Raw genomic sequence first — 25,304 nt, 5'->3', positions numbered from 1 at the left:
CTTCTTCCCTTACCATTATTTCTAAGTGCAAAGCACATTCAGAGGCACAGGATCTAGGACACAAATCAAGAAGTAAAATTTCCAACAAACACCTTATGAATGGTCCTGTCTCACAAATCCATGTTTGCGAACAAAAAAATACTGTCATAAGTTTTCATGTATTTAATCCAAGACACATTTCCTGTAAATGGGAAAATAAGTAATGAAGAAACAAAAACTTTCTACATAAGTTGAACATAACTTCTATCATTAATAGCTAAAACGTGGTAGCAGTCAGAACAACCTTGCCCTCAAAAATCATTACTTCACATTATTAGAACCCTGTCATTCTAGTTTCCATTCAGAAATCACTTCTGCCTCCACTGCTTTGGGGTGGGGAGGTAGTGCAGTTTGGAATTTAATATTTTCCAGCATGACTTATCACATATGATTTATTTTCCAGCATGATTTTCATGAACTAGATTTCTTTCGAAGAAGGCTAAATTGGTATCTCTTCTTAATCTACACACTGCATGCAGTCAAAATCTTAATTGGCACCCATTGGTCCAAACTGGTGATTTGTCTTTTAGAGAAATTCAGACAGCAAGTGTGGTACAGGCATTGAGGAGGAACTGAATTGAATCAGTCCAGAGAGGACTGAATCAGTCCTGATCAGGCCAGAAATACCATTATACAATTTATATAGTGTACATTTTTGGAGTCCCAATATGAATTCTCATTTATTGTTTCTATTTAATTGATGAATCAATTTTAATTTATTTGCATCCATTTGTATACATTTTGTTTATATTTTCATTAATACTTCTATTTCAAAAAATTCTGTTTCTATTACAGTGATTTATTTGATAATGAAACATAGCCAAAACTGTTTAGAAATTTGGTGCTCCTTCCGTACTAATACCTGACAGGTCAAGAGACCAGAGTAATTTCAGGAGTAGTACTTCAATGACAACACAGTCTTCAACAAAGACTAATTAGTTTCATCTGCATTTGAAGCCTTCCCATGTGAATGTAACTGCTTCACTGTGAGCTTTGGTTCCTGTATTTAAACACTTCAATAGATTTTATTACTTATCTTCAGTTCTCAGGCACTCAGCAAATCAGATTGTTATTGTCAGAAGGTCTAACTACCATTCCATAAAGAATTAGGAATAAGGAGGGAAGAATGGCATGTCTTGAAAAAAAATCTGCACATAGCAAGCTCTTTTCTTATTACATCTGTAATAAGTCATGACATTGCTTCTAATTGCTTAAGAATTATAGGTAGGTTTTATACAAATTTTCCAAGTATCTTTAAATTTAAATGTTGAGTTCACCTGGCAGGGTTATTGTGGAATCTCGTGAGTGTTTTCTCACACTTTCTGCTCTGTAAAGAGTAACTCTCTGATTAGTTCTGACTTTTCCTCATCGATAACTAAAAGTCTTTATGGAACAAAGAGAAGGCTGTGAAGGTCTTTTGCAGGCCATATTTTTCTCTGCATTCTATTACTGGCACCAGTGTAGCAGAGGAAAGAACAGTTTACCTAAAAAGAATAATACTCCCTCAGCTTCCTAGAGGAGACAGTCCTGGAAGGTATAACTAAATTATTTTTGTAATTAATTGCTTTCTCTTTTGTTCTTGTGGCAGACTTCACAATTAGAACTACATTTTAACCTGTGGTAACTACTGAGAAAGGAAAAAACTAATACTTGCTATTAATCAGAACCAAGGGATTAATAAACTTTACTCATCCAATAAAAGAACCTGAGACTAAACCAGTACATAATAATAGTCACTTGTTTTTAATACCATAAAGCCTATCTGATGTTGCAAAGCAGATAGATTTCTTTTTATTTTCAGACAGCTTTCAGATAACATTTACTTTCAATATGATTTATTTATGAATATTACAGTCTTTTAGGACAAAGGACAGGATTCTGTGCAGTCCTATATACAGCTGTGTCACCAAATAGCTCTGTCTAGAAATTTCTGATAATAACCTGAATTTTCCATGAGCCTCAAAGAAGTGAAATTGTCCGTAAAATAAAATATATTCTCCAATTGCATGAAATCTTCTTCCATTAACACATAGCAAGAAATCTCTCACATACCCCTTTGCAACAGACATTACTGCTGCAATGGCTTGTCATCTACTACTAGCAGAAGTTCATGCAAGTTGCCTTTGCTAAATTACCTGAAATAATTTGTTTCTGTTAGCTGCTACAAAGTACACCACAGCCTTAATATAAACTTTTTTCTTTTAGCTGAAATCTGTATTTCAACAGTGCTATCCAGTATGAGAGCAAACGACAAGTAATGGACAAGCTATTGCCCTATGAGATTCTTCAGCTACTGTGACACAGAAACTTAAGGTATGATAAAAATCTTCATTAAAAATGTATGATATCACTGACTAGTAAGTCTTAATTTTCATCAAGGTCTTGTTAATCATACATTTTGTAACTTCTCTCCCAACTAGTTTAAAATAAGTACTTTGATTCAGAAATGTTCAGTAACAGTTTGTATTCTGATTTCAATAGTGAGGAGAGGAAACTGAACGTAAGAAAAAAGCACACCCTTGAACGAAAATATCAACAGCTTTCAGTGACTGCACTAATAACTGAGTTGCCATACTTAGGTTTGGTGAATCTTTCCTGCCTAAAAATGTAAATTATGCTTTTGTATCACTAACTGGACAGCCGAATAGTTACTTATTGTCTGAATAACTTACAGACAGCTTCTCTGGTAAACGTTCAGACATCTATTCTCCTTTCATATGTCTTATAAATATAACCTCAGTCAATCTCATTCAAACTTTAAAAGATAGACTAGAGAGTCAGATCCTTAATTTTCTTTATTGTAGTATTCCAATAGCACCTTTCTAGGAAAAAAAAAATCAAATGGAAACTCCAAGTGAATAGGAGACTGCATTATAGACCTACAACACTTTGGTACTTTTTGTACTTCCCTTGTGTGATGCATTCTCACAGAAAGAGAGCAGGAAGCTCTTGGTACTGACTATATTCAGTGTCTCCTTTTTCAAAAATCTGAAAATTCTCAATCTGTTTTTGTTTCTTACAAAAACAGCTCAAACACAGCAAGCTGTAACACCAAGTGAAGAGATTTCATACAGTCTGGGATGTATGGAGGAGCAAAACAGTAACTAGCTGTTAATCCCAGGAAAAAACATTACTTGTTCACAGGGTTAAGCAAACTACAATAATGGTGTATGCATTACATTTACAGACATGCCTCTAATTCTCTATTGTTCTTCAGTCAAGTTTATTTGGGACATAGGACTTATTCTGTCCTTTTAAAGTAGAAGCATCAGAGATCTTAGTAGAATGACACCTGAACAGTCAATAAGGACTAAATGCAGTGAACCTTTAAGTTTTGCAAGCATATTTGCATAATTTGTGTTTATGTCTAGAAACTAATAAAATCATAATTTATATAATTGTGTTTATTTAAATTGGGAATTGAACTTTAAAAAAGAATAATGGATCAAGGGCATCTTTTTCTTAAACCAAGTTCCAATGCATGTCAGAAATATATATCACCTTTTTTTCTCAGAGTATGAGAATTCAGGAAAGATAAGAAGTTAGACGGTAAGTTTCAGCAATAGCCAAGAGTAATGACTAGAATGTATTCCAAGATCTGAAATGAAACATTGTGCATCTAGCCACCAAGACTGATATTTTTCAAAGAAATCTACCAAGAAAAGGATATATATGGTTTTGTTATATTAATATAAGATGTGATTCTGCATTCAATGATTGTTTTAAAAATTGAATCAATTCCTCTAAATACAAATTCATATGCCTTTTGGGTTTTATCTACTAGCATAAACAATACATTGTTATTCAGACAGCTTGTAATGGCGCTACATGTGATTGTTATAGAATATCCTTAATGGCTGCACTACAAACCCCTGAAAATGGACACAAATACCTACGGATTGTGAACACCTGTAGGTAAGCATCACACCAAACCTGTGGTGGCATCAATTGGTTAAGCTCTACCACAGTGACACATTTAAAAAAGAATTTAAAAAATGTTCCTCATCTAAAAGCAGTTTGATTCATCCCATCTGTGTTTGCTGCTGTATTGGTTATGCAGTAAAAATATCCAGCATTTAGTACCCCTTGAGATCAAATGCAGACTGAACAAAGTGGCAGGGTGTATTCTGCCCCAGTTTGTTCCTTAAATTACCCCTGAATCAATATGGGTCTCAGGGTTTCACAGGATGGAGTTTCATTCTGTTTTCCAATTCTCTGCTTTAATAATTACATTCTTCTGAGAAAAGTTGTGGATGTCATACAGATGGGTTATTTCAATGTTTTTACAGGCAGGCAGCAGTGTTGCTACTTTCACAAAGATCATGAAAGCCCTTCACAAGTTTTTCAAATATCCTTCTTAGCTCTGAATTTCCATTTTTTTTCCTCTCAAAGAAGACACCAATGATAATGAAAGAGCTACTAAAACTATCAAATGACCTCATCTGAAACTAAGAAAGGGACAAAGGGAGTCACTGGCTCTGTTCTATCTCAATAAATGAAGGTCCAAATACTGAAACAGAAAATCCTCTGTCCTAGAAACACTTCTCACACAACAGAAGACTTCAAAATAGCAGGAACAAAAAAAAAGTAGCAGAAAAAGTCAAAGGATTCATTTAGAGCTCAATTTGTATATAAGTATTACCTGCACCAGTAGTGGATACAAGTTTGGGTTTGCTGCGGGCTCCGTCACCTTTAGTTGTATAGGCTGTCACAGTGAAAGAGTACGTGGTTTCAGGCTGAAGCCCAGAAATTATCATTTCCTAAGATGAAATAAAATAAAATAAGAACAATTAATTTAAAATAGATTGTTTGCTAAGAGAATGCAAAATATTTTAGAAACCCCGCTTATATTACACTTTTGAGCTATTGGCAGTGATACTGGCAAGCATTTGAGTGCACCAACAGACTCTACAGTGTGAAATACTTGATAATGCAAAACATTTCACTCACTTAAGCAATAAAGGACAGCACACATGTAAATAGTATGCATCAGGTAGTTTAAAGCAAAAGGCCAAAGACTTAGTGGTGTGAACAGTGAAAAAAGTCTTCTGAAATACCTTGCCTGAGGAATACTACTGACACTGTGAAACAAGTACATGTAGATATAAAAAACTCAGTTTGACTTGGTTATTAACAGGATATCACTGATACAGTTCTAAAATGCCTAGTAAGAAAAATGTTGCATTTACATACACACTTTGTAAGTAATGATGGCTTGGCTGAACAAAAAAGCCTCATTACTTCCATAACACTTTCATTGCAACCTGTGTCACTGGGTAGACTGTGCTTCTCACTATCTGAAAGGACTTCAGGAACAAGTAGCCCTCCAGGTCTAAGAGAACTATGTAAAACACCACTAAAAATCTGGTCAGAAGACAGATCTGATGGCCCTCAGATGACAGCAGCTACAAAACAAGTAGCTTTCCAGCTAGAGCACAGCAACAGCAACAACATCAAACTGTAAATATCAGAGCAATGGGTATCTTTTCACACGTGTGTGCACACATATATGTGCACACAGAAGATGCTAAATGGTGTATGAGAAATGTACTAAACTTACGTCCTGCTGCAAGGACAGAAAAAGAGCAAGTTTTGATACTCATAATATAAACAGATCTTATATGCAAATATATGGGGACAGTACTTGGAGGTAACTGACGGGCCCAGAGTCCTCAGCTTCCAGCCTGTAACCATTGGACTACGTTTTGCATTTTCATATGCCTGAATGAACTTGCACTAAATTTCAGTGCTGCCAGAGGGATGGTGTATTTATACATCTAGAATCAATAGCAAATGTGCAATCACACATCCCTCAGACATGAAAAGTTAACATAAAAATCATGAGCCAAACTATTCATAGTATATGGATTTTTCAAGATAGCGGATATGAACTTAGTAAAGATGTGATTAGAATTCAGCATTCTTTTTATAGTCAGTTATTAGCAATATAGAAATAACTAGGTAATGATCAGAATGCGTGGGCAAAATAAAAGAAAAACCCAAACAACAAAATGAAACAGCACATAATAATCTACTATCAAAAGATCCCCTTCTTATGCTCTATCTCAGAACTGAATTGAACTGCGAGGCCAAAATCAGTAAGAAAGACTAAATATCATTCGTAAGAGAACTGCACCTGGTACTACTAGAATTAAACTGTAAAAGGCAAAAACCCCCCACAAAACTACAAAACAGAAAGACTTATGAGGATATTAGCCTCTTTTGAAATAATCAGTACTTCATGGTGTAAGAGCTACGGCTGCATGTAATGTTTCAGAGTGTGGTTTGGATACAGCAAACATTATTACTTAGGCATAAACACTGCAGGGCATCTGGCTTTTCTGATAGCATGTATTTATTTTATACAAAAGAAAGCACAACTGACTTCTACTTTCAGTTACACAAAAAGAAAAAAAAATTAACCTTAAAATGAATACAGAAAAATACAACTATTGGTATGTAACTCTGAACTACTTCTATTTCATTTGACAGGAAGAAATTGTGAGGCAAAATTAGTGACAGCCATCAAAAAAAGGAAAACACGAATCAGTGCTGTGCATTTTGGCATCATGCTAAACCACAGAACAGGCAATCAACAGCAATCCTACTCTCCCTGGGAAAATAATAATAATAGTAAAAAAGAAAAACAAAGGAAAAAGGTGTCATAAGAGAAAATTTTTGATGTTAGGTACATGCATTTGTGCAAATGACAAAAAAAATCCTGCAAAACAAGAAACAAAAACAAACGCAAGGAAAGCACAAAAAAAACCCCTAACCCAAAACAAAACCATACAATGCTACAAGCAAACAAGCAAGACAAAAAATTTTCAACCCAAACACACAATGTTTTTCTGCCCAGTCAAAAAGTACTTACATGTTCAGTAGTATCATCATATTCCCACTAATTTACAGTAAGGGAAGTTGAAAGGAAAAACAAAAAAAAAAAAAAAAAAAGGAGATTTGTAGCCTGGTTGAGATAAAGTTTTCTTCTTTATAGTAGAATGAATATGAAAGATCTCTGAAAAAGTCATGTACAGTTTGAATTATCCATGTAGAATCACACGAAATTTGATTATTGAAATCAGGCCAGGCATTTTTAATTCCACTTCTGTTTTCCCTAAAATCCAGCTACTTCTCTTTCACTGACAAATAAAAGAAGTAATGAATCCTCTTGTACCATGCAGTATTATTTATTATAGTTTTTATTAAAAGTTACCAAGGCATAATTAAAAGCTACCTGTTTATTAATCATATTACTAGGGTATATGCTTCAGTTTCCTAAATTAATTCAATGCATTAAGTCTTGAAACTACACTGATATTTTGCCATCAAGGTCTTCACACCTGCACAAGCCTTGATCACATCATAGAAGTACAGGCAGGAAGGAGAGGTGGGAAGAGAAAGGAGTCAGCTATCCTCTGTGAAACAGCAGCAAGTGGGTAGGACAAAGCTAAACTTGACAGCAGAAGAAATACAACTGTGGCCTTTATGATATTTAAAGACTCTAAGATCTCATCTAGTCTCCAGTTACTGACCTTCTAAAGTTTAAAAAAATTTTAATCCCCTACCACACAGCAGCTGAAAGTTGTGAAAGGAAGAGGAGAACCAAAGCACACTAGTATGTCCTTTTCCATCTCCTCTCTTTTCCCTTTCCCTCCCCATTTCCTGATCTACTTTCTTTGTCTCCTCTGAATTTCAACCATAAGAACACCATGTTTTCCAAAATAGGAAAGTACCAGCAACAAAGTTGTCCAGAAACAGACACAGTACTTTGCAAATAGGATCATGAGGAAAAAATGCAGGTGTAGGATACCTATTCCCCAAAGAGGTCTCTGCAAATCTGAAATTCAGAACTAAGACTGAAAAAGAGAAAAAAAAAGGCAACCTCCCATTTTTTTTACTCATGTAAAATGCTTACAAAACAGATTTTATTCTTTGATTTATTTTTATTTCCAGTCAACTCACTGTCAATAAACTGTGAGCTAGCAGTGAGACATGTTAATGGATAATAGTTTCCATAGGATGACTCCTTTGGTTTCAGGAGCTTTGGAAATCTTAAGTTTTACAGAGCACTGGTACATCTCAATCAGTAAAATCCTAGTATGAGAAGCTTTTTAAACTGGATGTTTTCGTGATCTCACAAGCTCATAATTTCTAAAACATATAGGATATTTTGAAATATAAATAACCATGAAGTTGCCGATATGAATAATGAAAAGTGTAATACCTCAGTGGTTTCTAAAGTTACATTAAGAGCATTAATTTCTTGTGAAATGTGTAGTAAGGTGTGTACATGCTAGTCAGAGAAACACCGTAAAAACAGGCTAACATAGACTGATGATTCTAGGCTAATGATTCTAGGCTCTCCACTGAAACCATCAAACAGGAGATGGGTGGATCAAATCGTGCAGAGCTTTCTACACTGGCTTTCACCTGGATCAGATCACCCTGATACTTTAGAACTTCAGAGTACAGGTAAAGTCTCAGGTTTAACAGAATCAGAATAATGACATAGCCTAGCATTTAGTTACAGATCAATAGAGAAGAAGCGTCTTGTTTTGCCCCAAGGGCCTTTAAATGCAAGTGTTCTGAAAAAAAAGTTTTTAAAATGGATACAAAAAATGGTAGCTGGTAAACTGTTAAACAGAAAAAGACCCTCAACAACAAAAGGGAGTTTTGGATTGCTCTCTGGTAAATGAAATATTTTCATTGTGACCCAGAAAAGAACGGAGCGTCCCCATTACCTGTGCATCTGCCAGCATGATGTCCTTGAGCATGGGCTGGCCCTTTGGCTCTCCATTTTCCATCCTGACGTAGTGGACCTGGTATCCTCGTATCTGGCCGTGCTGCTTATTGGGCACAGGTGAGCGCCATGAGACTCTAACAGCAGTGGAGTTGACAGCCTCCACCTCGACTTTGCGAGGAGGACCACTAGGAACTGGAACAACACCATTGGACAGAAGAGAATTACAGCCACCTGCCCCACCCAGGTCTTTTGCTTTTTTTTTTTTTTTTAAGAAAGGGCAGACTCACTATGTTGTCTTTGAAGAATACAAATCATTCAGCAAATGAAAATGCTCAACAAATCTGCTCTACCTTTCAGTGAAAAGATCAAAAAACATGACTGATGCAAAAAAATGGAAGAAAAAGGAGTATTAGAGAAATAGAAAAACATGTAAAAATGTACAAAAGCCAAGGAAGATGCTTTGAGATTCAAAGCATTATAGTACAAAGAGATATTTTAATCATTAAAATAATAATGCTATAATAATAACAAAACCACAAAAGATTAAAAAAAAAATCCCTTTTTTTTGTTTGTCAAGTTCTCTGATTTATTTTGGTTTGTTTTTTCCTCAGAATAAAAAGGAGGCTGAATACAAGGCTGTCTTCTGTCACTTTCAAGAATGGAAGAAAAGAAAATGTGTGGAGCATCAGTTTTCCAAGATCAAAAAACAAAACTAAAAAAAAAAAAAGCCAACCAAAAAAACCCACAACCCAAAAAACCCTCAAATCAAAAAGCACAATATGGAAGAAGAAAGGAGTTAAAAAAAAAAACAAAACAAACAACCAAAAAAACAAGACCTGAATAAAAGTTTACAGACATAACTGTTTAAAAATGACAATGACCATAAAATCAAGGAAAAGGCAGAAAGTTTTTCCCTAGGAGTCATTTTTCATTAAAGGAGGAGCAAGAAGGATATGTACGGGCTCAAAGGAGCAGCGGATTCAAGTCACTTGCAAAAAAACAATATTTTCTGATAAAAAAATACAAAATAGAAAAATGGTGTAGGAAGAACAGTCTTTGATTAAAAAGCTCAAAGTGTGATAACATCTGGTTATACTTGGGGAAAAAAAGAGGAGCAGAAAAAATTACTGTTAGCCTATAGAAAAGACAGCAGATGACAGAGTCATAGAGGTGCAAACTGATGTAGTGGAGGCAACATACCATCTTCATCTGTCCGAATCAATACTGCTAAGCTCTCTGGGCCAGGTCCAACATCAGTGTGAGCAGTCACAGAGATCCGGTACTCAGTCCATTTTTCCAGCTGTTCCAAAAGGTACTGGGTACTGTCCGAGGAAATTCCCAAAATTTCATGGGGCTTGACATCTTCTCCATCAATCCCAATGTACTTGATGGAGTATGCAGTGATAATGCCATTCTGTTTGTCCACCGGTGGAGGTTTCCAACTTACCAAAATGCTAGTGGAGCTGGGGCTTGTGCAACTAATGTCTTGAGGAGGAGCTGATGGCTCTAATTTCAGTAGTGGGTTAAAGGAGGATTTGAGTGGAAGGATAGAAGTGATTGAAAAAAATGAACAAAAGAAAAAATAAAAATAAATAAAACAGAACCAAATGAAAATAATAAATAAACGAAAAAAGTAGAAACTCAAAAAAGCAAAACGTCAGATAATCATATGCACCTTGGCTTATTAACATGAGCAAACAGAAAATGAACAGACAAACTAAATGGTGAAAAAGGATGTAGGGGAAATATATGAAAATGAAGCCTCAAAATAATATCACCTACCTGTAATTAAAATTCTTCTTGAAATAAAACAAAAACGTGATACTTCTATGACTACTGATCTATCTTTATAATCCTTGCAATTAGTGCAAGCTGTAACATTTTAAATAACACATGACATGTATTTACTTAAAAATTTAGACATCTCCAAACGTTCCTTAAGACAGAAAATCTCTTTTTACAGAACTCCTAAAAACTTGCAATAATTGCTAGAAATTGCTCCACAGGTTGCCATTTTTGCAGCCTTTCCACTCTCATAAACAAATTACCTTTTTTAATGAGTCTGCCTCACACAAGTCAACCATAAATTACATCTAAATTGAAAGCATTTACTGAAAGATTTATTGTAGCTAACATACTATGAGCATGCAGTCCATAGAAGATGAAGAAAGTCTTAGTCAAAGATTTACCTACCAGGAAAAAGTGTCAGGCTTGTTGATTCTGACTGTAACTTGTACTTACCCTAGATCAGCTCTCAGTTTTATTTTTTAACTCCTCTTGGAGACACCTTTGCTAGCAAAGAATTAATCCTACCAGTAATGTATATTACTTCTACAGGGGAAAAAAAAATCTACCCCAAACAGTGTGTAAAGAAAGCAGGTATGCATTTTACAAAGTGAGTTTACAAGCTCAGCACATCAGAACATGAGTTTCTGACTTTGTTTCATCTCCTGTCAGCATCACCAGTCTTCCAGAGCAGAAATGCTCACCTTTACTCATTTGTTCTCAAAGGAGTATGTTAGCATATTTACCTTTTTCAAGCTTCAGAGCATTTAAGCATGCATGTCATTCCACTGCTTTCAGTGAAGCAAATCAAGTACTGAAAGTTAGGTATGAATTTATGTGCTTAAATGCACTTTGACTTACCAAAATCTATGCTTACTAACAGATCATTCAGAGCACCAAAAAAAGAAGCCATAATTCAAACTCACTAGCAGAAGGAGAGGATGTGAACTCCTTTCCTATTTCTGCCTCCTGTCTTTTAGAAAAACATTCATTTTGTATGCAAGACCTTTACGCCCCTTCACATCCCCCTCTCCACCTCTTCTTCCCACTTCTTAAGGGAAAAAAGAAGCAAACGGACACTTATACATACTTATAATAGTCACATCAAACAAAATTAAAACGACAGAGAAGGCCTAGGATCCTGCTGTGACCTACTGCATTTATCTGTTGTACACTGCATGTATCTGTTGGTTCCCTACAGCTCTTTCTACAGGGATCAATGGCTTTTTACTCAGTATGGTACACTGCTCCTCCAAAGGGAAGACAGGAGGGAATTTACTAGTATTGCAGTTAACTAGAGGAGGTGGATGGAAAAACAGATGAGAATTAACACATCTGGGGCTATTTTTATGGACTAATTCAGTAATCAAGTACTCAAAACAAATGGATCCTCTTCTACCACTAACTCGTGCAGGAAGTAAAATACATGTAAAATGTCCCTTAAGGGTCTTATAAAAAAGAAATAAATCCCTGCAGCATCTTCCTCTGATATCAAGATGAAAGGCAGTAGCACATTCTGGTGAATATTGCTAATAAAATCGCAGAAGTTTATTAATTTTTAATCCATTATACTCTGAAAATGCAAAATATTGCACTTATGTAACTAAGGATAATTTGAAGGCTATTCTAACCAGTTTTATTAACGCATATACAATTATTCTTAATTGCATTTTTTTTAAAACGTAACCTTTGCAGCAAATAACTTGGACCTGACCACTGAAATCAACTGGATTTTGCTACTATCTGAAGATGCAAGGCTGAGTAAAAAATAACATATATTCAAGAAGAGAAAATGGCAATGTGCATATAATATATGGAACATGCAGCCTTGGCTCCTAGATGTTTGTTTTGTATGCAGTCTAAGCAATCTTTACCTAATATAAGATAATGAGCATTCTAAATAGTTGAAATGGCGCCCAGAATAAATAAATAAATAACTACTTCTTAATCAAATTATTCATTTAGAATTACTAAACTGAAAAGTTGCCTTGCCACTGTATCTAAAACTAACCTGTGTGGTTTTTTATGCTTATTCCAAGTGCCTTAGAAACCTTCAGAAACACATTCAGCTTTGCTTAAAGGTGAGCAGCACTGTTTCTCCAGTCACACTGATTGATAAATATATAACACTGACAAGGAATGACTGTGTCATGACTGCAAATTAAAAAGACTCATGCCAACTGAGAAACTGAGTTTTCTGTTTTGAATAATCTTTAAGAACAGGCAATTTAATTTAAAACAAATGCAAATAGAACTGTACTAAGTTTTTCAACGACACATTGCAATGCAAACTGTCAGGAAAGCATAACTTATCAGGCAAGAATAATCCTTCTGGACATCATTGCTGAATAGTTGATTCAGTTAAGTCTTAATTTAAATGTTTTAAGGTGTATATATATAAGTCCCTGACATTTTTTAAAATCTCAAACTATTTTTCACCAGGTAGAAAATGACTGAACATTGTAAAAAGCCCAGATTAAGAAAATTAAACAAAATCAGAATGATAAGATACTATCAAAGAGTTGTTAAGAAACATCTGGTCGAATCTGAAATATTCAGCCTGATCCACTCTACAGATTTTTGCACTTCAGGTAAATGCAGCAGAAACAACCTAGGAAGTGTGCAGACTGCAGAGGTGGAATTTTATTGGTTAAAGACTATTATCAATGTACACCTATTGCATGATACCAGGTTTCACCTCATTATAAAGTAAAATTTTATTATGCCAACATTATATTGCCTCCTTATAAACTGGATTATTTGGGTTGTTTTATGAAGCTATGAAAAAGCCACTCATATAAAGCTGATGACACCTCAAAACCATGCATTTTAAGCATTCTTTTGATGCATCAAGCAACATGAATACTGCTTTTTGCTTTTTTTTCTCTGTTTTCTGGCTAGCTGGGCTACTGAGCTTAGTCTCTTCGAGAAACAGAAACAGAGAGGATGAATACTTCAAGGAGAGACACCTACTTGACTGCATGGTTCTGGCTGAGATTTCTGCTGTGGAAGCACCCAGGCCTTGAGGAGACCGTGCAGCCAGGCGGAACAAGTACAGGCTGTTTGGCCTCAAGCCTTGCAGGCGATACGATGTAGTAGGCTCAGTGGAAACCCGTTGCTAAAGGTAGATAATGAGAGAATATCCTGGTCAGAATTCAGAGACTTGGAATTCCATAGATTGCCTGTATGCTTTTATACTGGGACAAAGCCATAGAGAGAAGCTTAAATTCAAGAAAATAAAGCAGAACAAAATCAAACTAAACAAAACCAAAACCGAATACGTTACTGTTGACAAACATTAATGACCTATTTTTTAAAGTCAACAGTTGAAACTCAGAGCCACAAACAAAGCTTGACTGTTTGAAGAACAAACAGCTATATAAAAAATCTGAAAGGCTTTTCAGACAATATCATATGAACAAAGCCTTACCTACAACTGTCTTTTACGGCAGTGATTTTATAGTGTAAGTTATCTCGGGTTTAACCTTGTATTTAAATTTTTATTCAAATTATTAAAAGGAAATTCTTCCACAGGGTAACTTATTAAGCAGCAGACTGCATCCTATTTGGAAGTGAAATATGGACCTGGCCCCCTTCCACAAAATCAACTCATGAATTCACAGTGTATGTGTGAAGTGCTGCCATAAACGTAAGCTCAGCTGAAGCATCAGCAATGACTTGAAGATGCAGGAGAAACCAATGAGGCTGACAATCTCCTGTGTCCTTCTGAGACTCCTGGCTTTCTTTTTTTTTCCCTACCAGAAGAACAGTTTATTCGAAAGTTTATGGCACCAACACAATAGAGGCCCACAAACTGAAAATTCTTTATGAAATAATGGTACAGAAAAAGTCTATTGCAGGTTTTAATCTTTAGAAAGAACCTCCTCTTTTCTTCTCAATTATTACTGAAATATTAGAAAAGCTCAAGAATTCTCTTACACAATGGCACAGAGAAACAAAAATTATCTAAGACTGAAAATACATTTCAAAGTTCAGGTATAAGTTCAAAGAAGGCTTAATGGTCCATAAAATGCCCCCAAACATTTTTGCTTCCAAGCCTTTATAGAGAAACAGGTTCAGAGAGACATAATCAATGTCTGAAAGTGGATGGAATTTCTGTGGAGGATTCACTGCCGTCTACAGCAAAATTCCACTGGCTGGTAACCATTGACAACATTTTTTGCTGTTCACACACTTTCTGTCTGTCACTAGGCTAACTGCTGGGCTTAACAAACCTAATATCAAACCTAAATATCAAGGCATTTCTACTAAGCCAGTTACTAAAACATGAAATTTAAACCATTGCCGCATTTTATATCCAACTCATTAAAGATAATTAAAGTATGTACATTCTTGCTACTTACTTCCTCCCCATGCTCCCCATCTTTGTAAACCAGTTCATAGCTGGAAATGGTATCAGACCGTGGAGGTGTCCAGGAAAGCAGTATGCTTGTTTCAGACTCAGGTTCTGCTTTGAAGTTCAATGGTTGACCAGGCACTAAATAAAAAGTTGAGCATTGTTGCCAATTATTAATTTGGATATTTCAATACTTTCAAATATTTTAAAATGTTATCCGAATATGGCATGCAATATCACTTTTCTTTGTCTTAAACAAATTGATTCACAGTACTATGAAAGAAATTTATCTAAGCACAGAAAAGGAATAATGATACATTCAATTAACATGTTAAAAATGATCAAGGATTTCAAATAAGTGGTTTTTCAGTGTAAATAAAGCAAACAGAACTGAAATGCAATTGAAGAAATGCCTGGTGATGAGTATCAGCAATCTAATAATCTATGTGTGAATTGGCAAATATATACATCTAAATATTTGTGTGAGTATGAGAAAAAGCTAACAGGACATTATGATTAGCTGAAATAGTCTAGAATAAAGTGTTAAAACTATTACATGCATTTCCAGATACAAAATTTTTTTCACAGCTCAGAAATGGAAGATAGTAAACACATCCTGGTCTTCAAGAAGACACCTATATACAATACCCAGCTTGTTTAACCTGAACTAGTAACCCAGTGAAGAGATATTCAGCTAATTTCTCATTAAGTGACATATTTCCACTCATTAATGATTGGTGTTTTTTACGAATTTAGCTGAAATTTCTAGTTCACCTTCTAATTGCAAGAAGCAAAATGCACTTTTGATTGCACTAGACAAGAATACTATGTCGTTATATTTTGTGCAATGGTCACAGAAATTATCCATGCTAAATGCTATCCTAATTTACTTCTTCAAATGTAAAGCAAATTATAAGGTTGACTAGGAAAGGACAGCAAAACATAACTATATCAATTGATTGTGCACAATTGTTTTGGCACCCAAGATCTAAAACATTACTTTCAGTTAATAGTGCCGTTGATAAGGCATGAAACAGTTTTCCACAGCATCTCTAGCTGTTCAAGAATAAAATGTGACATGCTCTCATTTTTTCAGGAGAAAAATAAGAAGATGTCCTTCTTAGCACACAATGAGAACAGGTGTAAGAAGTAGGATGTGACAATAGTGATGGTTTCATAAACAATTATCAGGGAAGAATTCTATTACAGCATTACAAGTATGTTCCTTTAGTACAGTAAAAGATCTAAAAACTTCAAAGAGCAAACTCTTAAAATAATTTGGCATTTTTATTTTTATCTTCCCCAGACTTATACAGAATATCAGTTTGAGAACACTGCCCTTATGTATTCTGGTACAGATTTGATATCTAACTCTCAAAAACCAGAACCTGTCTACCTGAAATGCATATTCAAACTCCTGGGTAGACATGGAAAGTCTCTACCAATGTTTGTGGGTTTTTTCTGGTTTTTTTGTTTGTTTATTTGTTTGTTTTGGGGTTTTTGTTTGTTTTTTTGTTTGTTTGTTTCTTTGTGTGGTTTTGGGTTTTTTAAAGTAAGTGAGTGACTGAGACTAACAGGAGACCAACTCTTTTCCAGGAATAAAAAGAGGCAAGACTAACTAGATGTTTTTCTAAAAGGTGTCTGGTCTAAAAAGAGACCACTGCCTGGGTCCTGCAAAGTGGAAATGATCCCAAAGCACGGGAAGCCATTACAGGAAACATCAACTAAGTATTTGTGACAGATTCTAATTTTGCAAGGACATACTGCAGTGCTGGCAATGGATCAGCTGGAAGAATGGATGGCTCTCAACAGCACTTCCAGCAGCGACAGAAGGGATGGAAAAGATGCAGCCAGGCTCTTCACAGAGTGTGGCAGGTGAGAGGCAGAGGCACAAACTGAAACATGAGAGGCTCAGGACAACCCAGAAATGCAGCCAGGGCCCAAGGAGGTTGGACCATACCAGCTCTGAGGGGTTTTACACATCAAGTGGGTGAAGCCCTAAGAAACTCAGTCTGACCCCAGAGCTGAGGCTGCTCTGGGCAGTGGCTGTGGCTGGACACCTCCCCAGATAACCATCCTGCCAGCCTGAATTGTCCTGTGATGCTGTGATCTCCACGGAATGTATGGATACATGACTTGTAGAACACAGCCAGGCAGCGATAGTAAATGATCAGTCAAGTGACTCATGTGAAGGCTGGTACCATCTGTTATGATAAATATGGCAGCAGATGGAGAACTAAGGGTATTTCCTGTCTCTCTATGTGTTTTAAGACCCTCATTCTCCAAGCATTCCTTTTTAAAAAACTCAAACCCTTTGTCATCTTAGGTCTGAAATTCTCAATCATTCTATAAGACAAGCTGATGGCTAATTGGACTTTTCCAGATGCCGTTTGTCAAAATATCTTGCTTCAAAAACTAGTCTCCCCCTCAGGTTTTTTAACCACAGCTAGGCAACTCTGATGCTGAAAGCACTGACAGAAGAAAAAGGTGACAGGGAAATCTACATCGGTCCAAACAGATAAGAGAAGATGAAGAAGAAAGAAAACAAATAACAGAAACTGAACATGCTTGATTGCTGATAAACTCCAGTATGGAACCCAGCACCAAAAGAAAAATACTGGTTAAGGAAGTGCAACAATTAACTTTTAAACTATTTAGGATTTATACCTAGAATACATATCTGTTAAAAAAAAATCTTCAGTGGCACATAGGAAATAAGCCAAGCTGAGCTGACAGAAGCTACTGGTCTCTTTCAGAGAAAGGAAAAAGCCTAAAGAAACTGCAAAGTATATGCAAGTGGACTTTATACTCTTACTGGAGTACTTTTAATGTCACACATAAAATCTAATTCCATATTAGTATTGTACATGGGCAGTCCACTAAACGGAATGGTTTTGCATGAGCATTCTCTTTCTGTTTTAAGGGCAATATGCTCTACAGAAGTACATTGAAACCCCTAACTTCTGTGTGCTCCAAGTATCTCTTGCTTCTTCTAAATATATCTTAGGCATTAAACACAATGAAAGACTACAATGCAGTAACAAAAGTCCACAACTACTTTTTCCAAAACTTCACATCAACTTCTACATTTTCAGTTGCCTATTCCTCCATGTTTATTGCTGGATAACCAGAAACAAACACAGATTGCTGGATAACCAAAGATTGCTGGACTTTGCCCTGCCTATGTGGTTTTATCTCCATCCCTGATTGAAGTGTCAGAACAGGATCTCAAAACAAGACCTCAGAAAGGCATTTGAGTTTCCTTCACAGCAATTCACCTGGCTGAGGTAACCAGAAAACTACCCCAGGACCATGCTGGGTTTGCAAGTGATAATGGAAAAAGAGGAGAGTCTTCATGATAGATAGGGCACCATGACATTACTAGGGTGAAATCCATACCTTGAGTAAAACTCAGTGAGATCAATAAGAAATCAGTTTTGCAAAGGACAATAGATGGATCAAGAGAATTTACAATCAGTAGGGAACCTAAAGGGACCAAGAGTTTATGCTTCTGATTTCTCTGAAAGAAACATGAAACTCTAAAGACGAACTCTTACAACTGAAGAGCTACTGTGCTTCAGAGATTTTAATTTGTAAACAATACATGTGTTTTTTTTGAAATAACAAGTCCTAATAGAATATAATTAAAAAATAAAATGGGTATGGGTAACATACAAAATAAAATGGGTAATATATGCACTGTGCTCTCCTGCTGTCTCTGTGCTATGACTGAAACTATCTTCAAACAAGTCTGAGGACAGATGAGGTTTAAAGCTTTGCAGTATCAAAAAAAGAACCATAGTACTCAACAGAATTACCTACTACACATTTTAGATTTTTAAAAAGCATAGAATATTATGTGAAAAGTAATCAGAAATCCATAAATCACTTTCTTCAAATATTATCTCTTACTGACATAGTGGGAGTCCAAAGAATAAAATAAATGTATGCGTCAGTCCTAAAGACAGAGTCCACCTGGTCTTGTCTGAATGACTAGAGAACACAGTGAAGAGATAAATTATCAATGTGTGAAGATAAGATCCTCACTACTGAACTCATCATGATAGCATTTAAATGAAGTAAAATAGAGACTAGGACACTTAACAAAAGCTACCTGTGCATTGAGTGTAGTGGAGTTATTCAAAAGCTGAACTAGTTTTCCCTACCTGACCAGAAATATCCCTTGAGGGAAATTTTAAAATTTAAGTCAATTAAAAAACTATGTTATACCCCACCTCAGCATCAATACATGTAGGTATCTCAAAGGAGGGTGCCACAAGGATGGTGGCAGACTCTTCACAGTGGTGCCCGGAGACAGGATGAAGAAGTGGCCATAAACTATAGCACAGGAAGTTTCTCCTCAACCTGAGGAAGAACCTCTTTATACTGGGGGTGGCAGAGCACCAGGGGGGTTGTGGTGTGTCCCTCTCTGGAGACATTCAAAACACACCTGGATGTGTTCCTTCATCACCTGCCTCAGGTGACCCTGCCTTGGCAGAGGTGTTGGACTGGATGATGTCCAGAGGTCCCTTTCAACCTAAATATCTGCAATTCTCCCACCTGCCTCTTGCCTTGAGTTGAGTTTCTAGCTACATGCTCTCAACTCTTTTCATGTGGAAGTCAATTTCATGGAATGCCTCACAAGGACACTAGGCTAGGACTGTGGAGTTTCAGAGACATCAGGTTTCCCTGTTCACGTGTTCCCAAAAAAAGAATTTGAATGTCTGGTAAAGTAGCTAGCTTGCTACAACACAGAACAGTACTTCCTTGCTACCAACTCCTCTGAACTTCTAATCTTCTTTCACCATAAGGACTCCAAAAGCATTGATTTTGTTGAATCTAAGGCTCCATTTGTGACCTGCAAATCAGATACCTTCTCATTACTCTCCTTTTTCCTATCTTCAAAACATTAGTCTTTTATAATTGTAATAAACCTCAGTCCTTAAATCATGGACAATCCTTCATTTAAAATTAACAATATGTTTTGTATGTCAAGCTTTTCCACAGAAAGATATGCTAACAGGTAAACATTAATTTCCCTTAATATTTATTAATTTTATTCCTCTTTCTCTTTTTCCAGTAATCCACTATCCAATAGACCTTGTGTATCTCCCTCCTCTCTTGCTACCTAAGCTCAGAACAAAAACAAGATTCACTTAAGTTTCTTTAGTAGCTATCCTCTCTTTGTAGGTTGAAATGAAATGAAATGAAATAAAGTGAAATGAAACCCAAACCCACACAGTACAAAACTCTCAATTCTCCTGGTACACAGAGATAAAAATATGTTGCTCAGAGTATTCATTGTTGTGACTAGTTTAAGCTCAGAAAGAGGTTATCAGAAGTGTGTCCTGAGCAGCTGAACTGGACACCAACAAATTTTGTTAGCTAACAAAGCAAAAAAAACCAAAACAAAGCTAAAACAAACCAAGAGCAAAAACAAGAACAAAAACCAAAACCACAAACCCCCCAAAACAAACAAAAGCCAAAAACAAACACAAACAAGAACAAAACCAAAAGCAACTATTTTAGTATCACACCGGAACTTATATCAATATTTCTTTATTCTAAAATTTGGTAAGGCAATTAACCTACATAATAGACCAGTTCTGACTCCATTCTCAACAGAATCTAATCCTTTGGCCCAAAATGCAGAATAAGGACTGTCTTAACTTTTGCAATTGATCTCCTTTTTCTCAAAAGGCTCAGCTCCACAGCACTTTTCTGATTACAGAATCAGAAAATGTTAAAATGTTTTTTTTACCACAAAGAAAGCACTGTTGAAAACAACTGGGCAATAGGACATGGCTTTGTCTTCAAATTCTTAAGAAAAATATTGAACACCAAAACTGAACTTCTGTGGATTTTTTTCAGTGTCTGGTTGTCAGAAAAATATATCCTTCTCTTCCCCTCAAACTACATGTTCCCAGTCAATATTTTAATTAAAAATCTAAATTTCACTACCAGCAGAGTTTCAGCTGACCTGCAAAGAAAAAATCACTCATACAATCATTTCAAAAGAAAAATTCTGCTACACTAAGAAAACAAAAATTCCTCTGAACAGTTTTTTAAAGAACAAATTATTCATTTTTTTAATCTCTGTCCAAAGATCAGAATACACTTAAGGCAGGAAAGCTCTAAACCATCTAACAGAGCCTGTAAGTCACACATGTCAGCAAGATTTTGTTTTGTATAGGCTACTAATATCCCCAAAGTGAGGGTTAAGCTAAATATATATAATGGCAGGCTTATTTGTTTAAAATAAAATCAACCAAATGTAATCAGCATCCCATCTCTATTTTAACTCTTTTAAAATGTTTCCATTAAGTCTATTTTCCCTGTTCTTAAATGGCATTTTACACTCACTTTATTTTATTTTTTTTTTTAATTTTAGTATTTATTTTTAATGTTTCATTTTGAGACACTTAAACTAAAACATTCATATTCAGATTAAAGCAAATCTGGAAGAGAAGAGAAAGGAGGGCATTTTTTTCTATGATGTTCACTGAAGAGAAACTACTGGATAGCGAGATAGGAAAATCCTAGTTTTTAACCATACCCTGAACTAGACAGCTTCACTAGACTTTCTTGGTTTTTATCTCTTTTATGACTTGAAACATTTCTATTTCAATTAAAAGCATCAGTAAATATGCTTCCTAAAGCATCAGTAAATATGCTTCCTGTATGCCCCATTCCTTGTTTTCTTGCCATTTCTTTAACATAGTCACAATTAAACATTGAAATCATATATTGAGAAACAGTCCAGCACTGTTACTGCTGTAATTTCTTCAGATTGCAACAGTAATTGGAAACAGATGGACACGCTTGCTTCTCTGAAGTGACCTCAGAAAGTAATGTAACTTGGGCCAGTCCAGCTGAGCCTCAGTGCTCATTATTTTGATTCCTTCATCCTTCACTGGGGAAGCCACTGTCAGACACTTGCTAATCTAAGAGGTTTACAGTTGTGAGTGAAAACCCAGATAAGAAGCTCACTAAACCTTCTTCTGGAAAAGCTTTATGCATGTGTATTCAATCAGAAGTCAGATGTCAATACAAAAACTAGTTCTCTGAAAATAGATGCAAATGCCAAAATTAAACTATGGTGTATATATTTACATTTGCATGTACACACAGACACATTTTAATCTACCACCATAAGATCTAAAAATTTTGTAAATTCTTAGCTGAGATACTGCAAAAGGTAACATCTAGATCTCTGTGCAATAAACACCTAGAAAGATTCCAGGACAATAGATCAATTTCTGTCTTTATTAAATGCATATTGGTAAAATGCAGAAGTAAAAACCAAGATGAAACGTAGCTATCTACAGTTATACTTTAGAGATCTGTTTTTAAGAATTTGAGAGATGCTAAATTCTGCAACAGGAAACTTTCCTGTACTAAAAAATTCAAGTACTATTATATATTTCTAGGAAATCACTGGCCTACAGTAATACTTCATACAGCTTTCTCCAAACTGCTTGACAAAACAACCTTTTATTTCTTATTGCTACAATAAAACATTTTGTGCAGTGTAACTCTACCAGAGCTTCTCACTTTAGACTTCATAAAAACTTTTCTGCCGTGTTTTTTACTGTGCTTGCTTGTCCTTTACTAATAAAACTAATTCATGGACCTAAAAGTTCTTCAACAGAAACAAAACAACCTAACTGCAAATATAAACTGAGAAAATAGTGGCCCTGTTGTATGCATTTTGTAGGGGCAGGTTTGATTTGACTTATAAATCCAACGTGTACAAACCTGCTTGCTTGAACCTACGTGAAGGTTTGTTGTATTTAATGCTCTCATGTTTTCTATGTTTTCAGAATCTTACCAACTAGTTAAATACATACGCAGTGCACACATTTTAAATTTCCAAAAGCAATATTCCCTAGTGATATGGCATAGGAAAACTACATCCACCTAAACAAAACCCACCAGAACCCACAAGTAAAACTCAATAAAAGCTATGAAGAAGTGCTGTCAAATAGGTTTAGTGCACAGAGCACTGCCAAACAAAAGTCATAAGATTTGGCCACCTCCAGTCTCCCTGAGACTTTGGTTGCACTGCAGATAAATTTCTTGACACTGATGAAAAAAGAAAGCATGAAGGGGTAATTTCCACTCCAAAAAGATAACTTGCACTGTGGAAAAAAACTGCCTGAATAAACTGGCTATACTTGAGGGGTAGTATATTTTGCAGTATTTTAAACAGAAAGTCTCTCTCACAGATTTTGCTAATTGCTAGCTTACCTCCTGTTTGAGTGATGACTTGAATGTCACTAGAAAGTGGTCCATCCCCAACAGAAGTGAAGGCAAGAACCTTCACAGAGTATGTTTTCTGGGGTACGAGATTCCCAATAGTGGTGATATGGCTGTCGGCCACATTGTGCTTCATCCAGCTGTTGACGTGTTGAGTGGGGTCCATGGTGTAATAAACTCTGTACCCTTGGATCTGCCCATTGGGCTCCTCGGGCTCTTCCCACTGTACCAGGATGGTGGTGGAGCTCAGCATGCGGGCCTGCACGTTGCGTGGGGCACTGGAAGGTGCTTGCTCTGAAGTCCTCGTTGACACAGGCTCGCTGGGTGGCCCTCGCCCAATGTTATTCACGGCAACCACCCGGAATTCATACTCGGAATACGGGCTTAGGCCAGCCACGCTGTAACGTGTCGTGGCCACTCCATCAATTTCTTTATATGGCTCCTCGGAGTTTTTGGGTTTGTGCTGGATTATGTAGTAAGAAACCGGCTCAGGGTTTCCAGAATCCCAAGTCAGTGTTATGCTTGTTGCTGTGCTTTCTGTCACCACTGGTGTTCCAGGAGGTTTGGGTAAGGCTAAATATAAATAACAAAAAATACAGTTAGCACTATGTAACAGTAGACATTCTTTATTAGAATAAAAAGCTTACAAACAATAACCAACAACAACAAAAAAAGTAAAAGTAGAAGACGGAGTGGAAAAGAAGCAGTAATCTGTTCCGAGCAAGCTTTTGTCAATTACGATTTCCTCTAAAATCTATTGGAAAATCTTCAAGTTCTGTTCAATGCAGTTCATTTGTCATGCATTAATGATACTGGCTTCCATTATAAATCTGAAACCATATGCAGAAGAGGAATCTTATAGAAGGACAATTCACAATAACAGTTGAATGTTCAGATTTTTTTGGAACCTCTTTCCAGTTACTCAGTGAATATGACACTTGGACACCCAGCAATTCTAAAAATCAAATAGCTGGTTATTGAAGGATTCTGCTGCTGATAAATAAATACAACATTACAAGACCATTTATTTAACTGAAATGAAGGCTGAGAGGTAGACCCAAAAGGATAATGGTACATTAGAACTAACATATTTTAATAAATATTAATTATTCAATTAATGATTATTACTGCTGTCTGAACCTGTATTTTGTCTTATGCCAGTGACTGGTTAGAATATTTTCTCTGATCTAAGAGGGCAAACGGCGTTTAGACCTTTCAGTGCAATATATTTGCTCAGAATGAATGATCTAAAAGACAGAACTGTGTCCAAATAAACGTGTTTGAGATATACCTTTGACAGTTATCTGCGCTATTGCTTCTATAACACCAAGGGTAGACATGGCAACACAAGTATAGTTTGCAGACTGTCTGACATCATTAAGCTCAAGGACGTTTCTCCCTATTGGCATATCATCCTCAGGTGTCAAATCTTCTGCTCCTAGCATCCATTTCACATATGGCATTGGTGATCCCACCGCAACACAGGTGATATTTACACTCCCGCCAGGCATGATCTCATGATTTGTGGGGGGGATAGAGAACCTCGGTGGGACCCGTCGAACTGGAACAAAACACAAAAAAAAGGTAATAACATATACAAAAAAGGAAACTGAGTCTTGCATAAGGACAGCATGCAGTGTACAGACACAATTTACTATTTTAGCATTTATTCCGGTCTGCCAGAAAATATATATGAGAAATAAGAGACTCAACAAGAATTTTGTCTGCACACAATGTGAATTATTCCGTATTTATTTGCAGATATTATTAGGCACATTCATACAAAGGCTGATTCAGACCTACTAGGGCCCCACATATAACTAACTACATACTAACAATACACAAACACCATGCAAAAAATATACACGCACACGTGCACGCACACACACGGGAGCACATATATATATGCATTTTTTATGCTGATACATATATATATGCACAGAAGAAAACTGGAAGGTCAACAGCATGCTTGAGTTGATCACCAACTTCAATGCTGCGTGCTTCCAGTTGATGTGAATAAATGTGCTAGGCCACATTGTCACATCACAGTCCTGGAACACACTGCCTAGAGTAAATTGAAAGTGCAATTTCATTTGCTTTCAGACTCAAAGTAGATGC

General features: G+C 36.1%; 1 protein-coding gene across 47 annotated transcripts in view; it reads right to left on the bottom strand.

The window, feature by feature from the left end:
• PTPRD (protein tyrosine phosphatase receptor type D) overlaps positions 1-25,304 on the bottom strand; it is a 1,149,067-nt gene that overhangs the window by 108,356 nt on the left and 1,015,407 nt on the right. For 22 of the 47 annotated variants that reach the window (XM_088156870.1, XM_088156871.1, XM_088156869.1 and 19 more), the window contains 8 exons: positions 24,478-24,747; positions 23,178-23,759; positions 14,935-15,068; positions 13,544-13,688; positions 9,986-10,291; positions 8,784-8,977; positions 6,914-6,940; positions 4,682-4,799 (listed from right to left, as the gene is read on the bottom strand). In XM_088156870.1, the coding sequence (XP_088012996.1) occupies positions 4,682-4,799; positions 6,914-6,940; positions 8,784-8,977; positions 9,986-10,291; positions 13,544-13,688; positions 14,935-15,068; positions 23,178-23,759; positions 24,478-24,747 (1,776 nt within the window). The remainder of the gene's footprint in view (positions 1-4,681; positions 4,800-6,913; positions 6,941-8,783; positions 8,978-9,985; positions 10,292-13,543; positions 13,689-14,934; positions 15,069-23,177; positions 23,760-24,477; positions 24,748-25,304) is intronic. The other 25 variants (XM_088156915.1, XM_088156912.1, XM_088156913.1 and 22 more) reach the window with 4 other exon arrangements.

This window comes from Sturnus vulgaris, chromosome Z (assembly GCF_052056855.1).
Source record: "Sturnus vulgaris isolate bStuVul1 chromosome Z, bStuVul1.hap1, whole genome shotgun sequence".
NCBI classification, from domain to species: domain Eukaryota; kingdom Metazoa; phylum Chordata; class Aves; order Passeriformes; family Sturnidae; genus Sturnus; species Sturnus vulgaris.
This window is presented reverse-complemented; position numbering and strand designations above follow the sequence as displayed.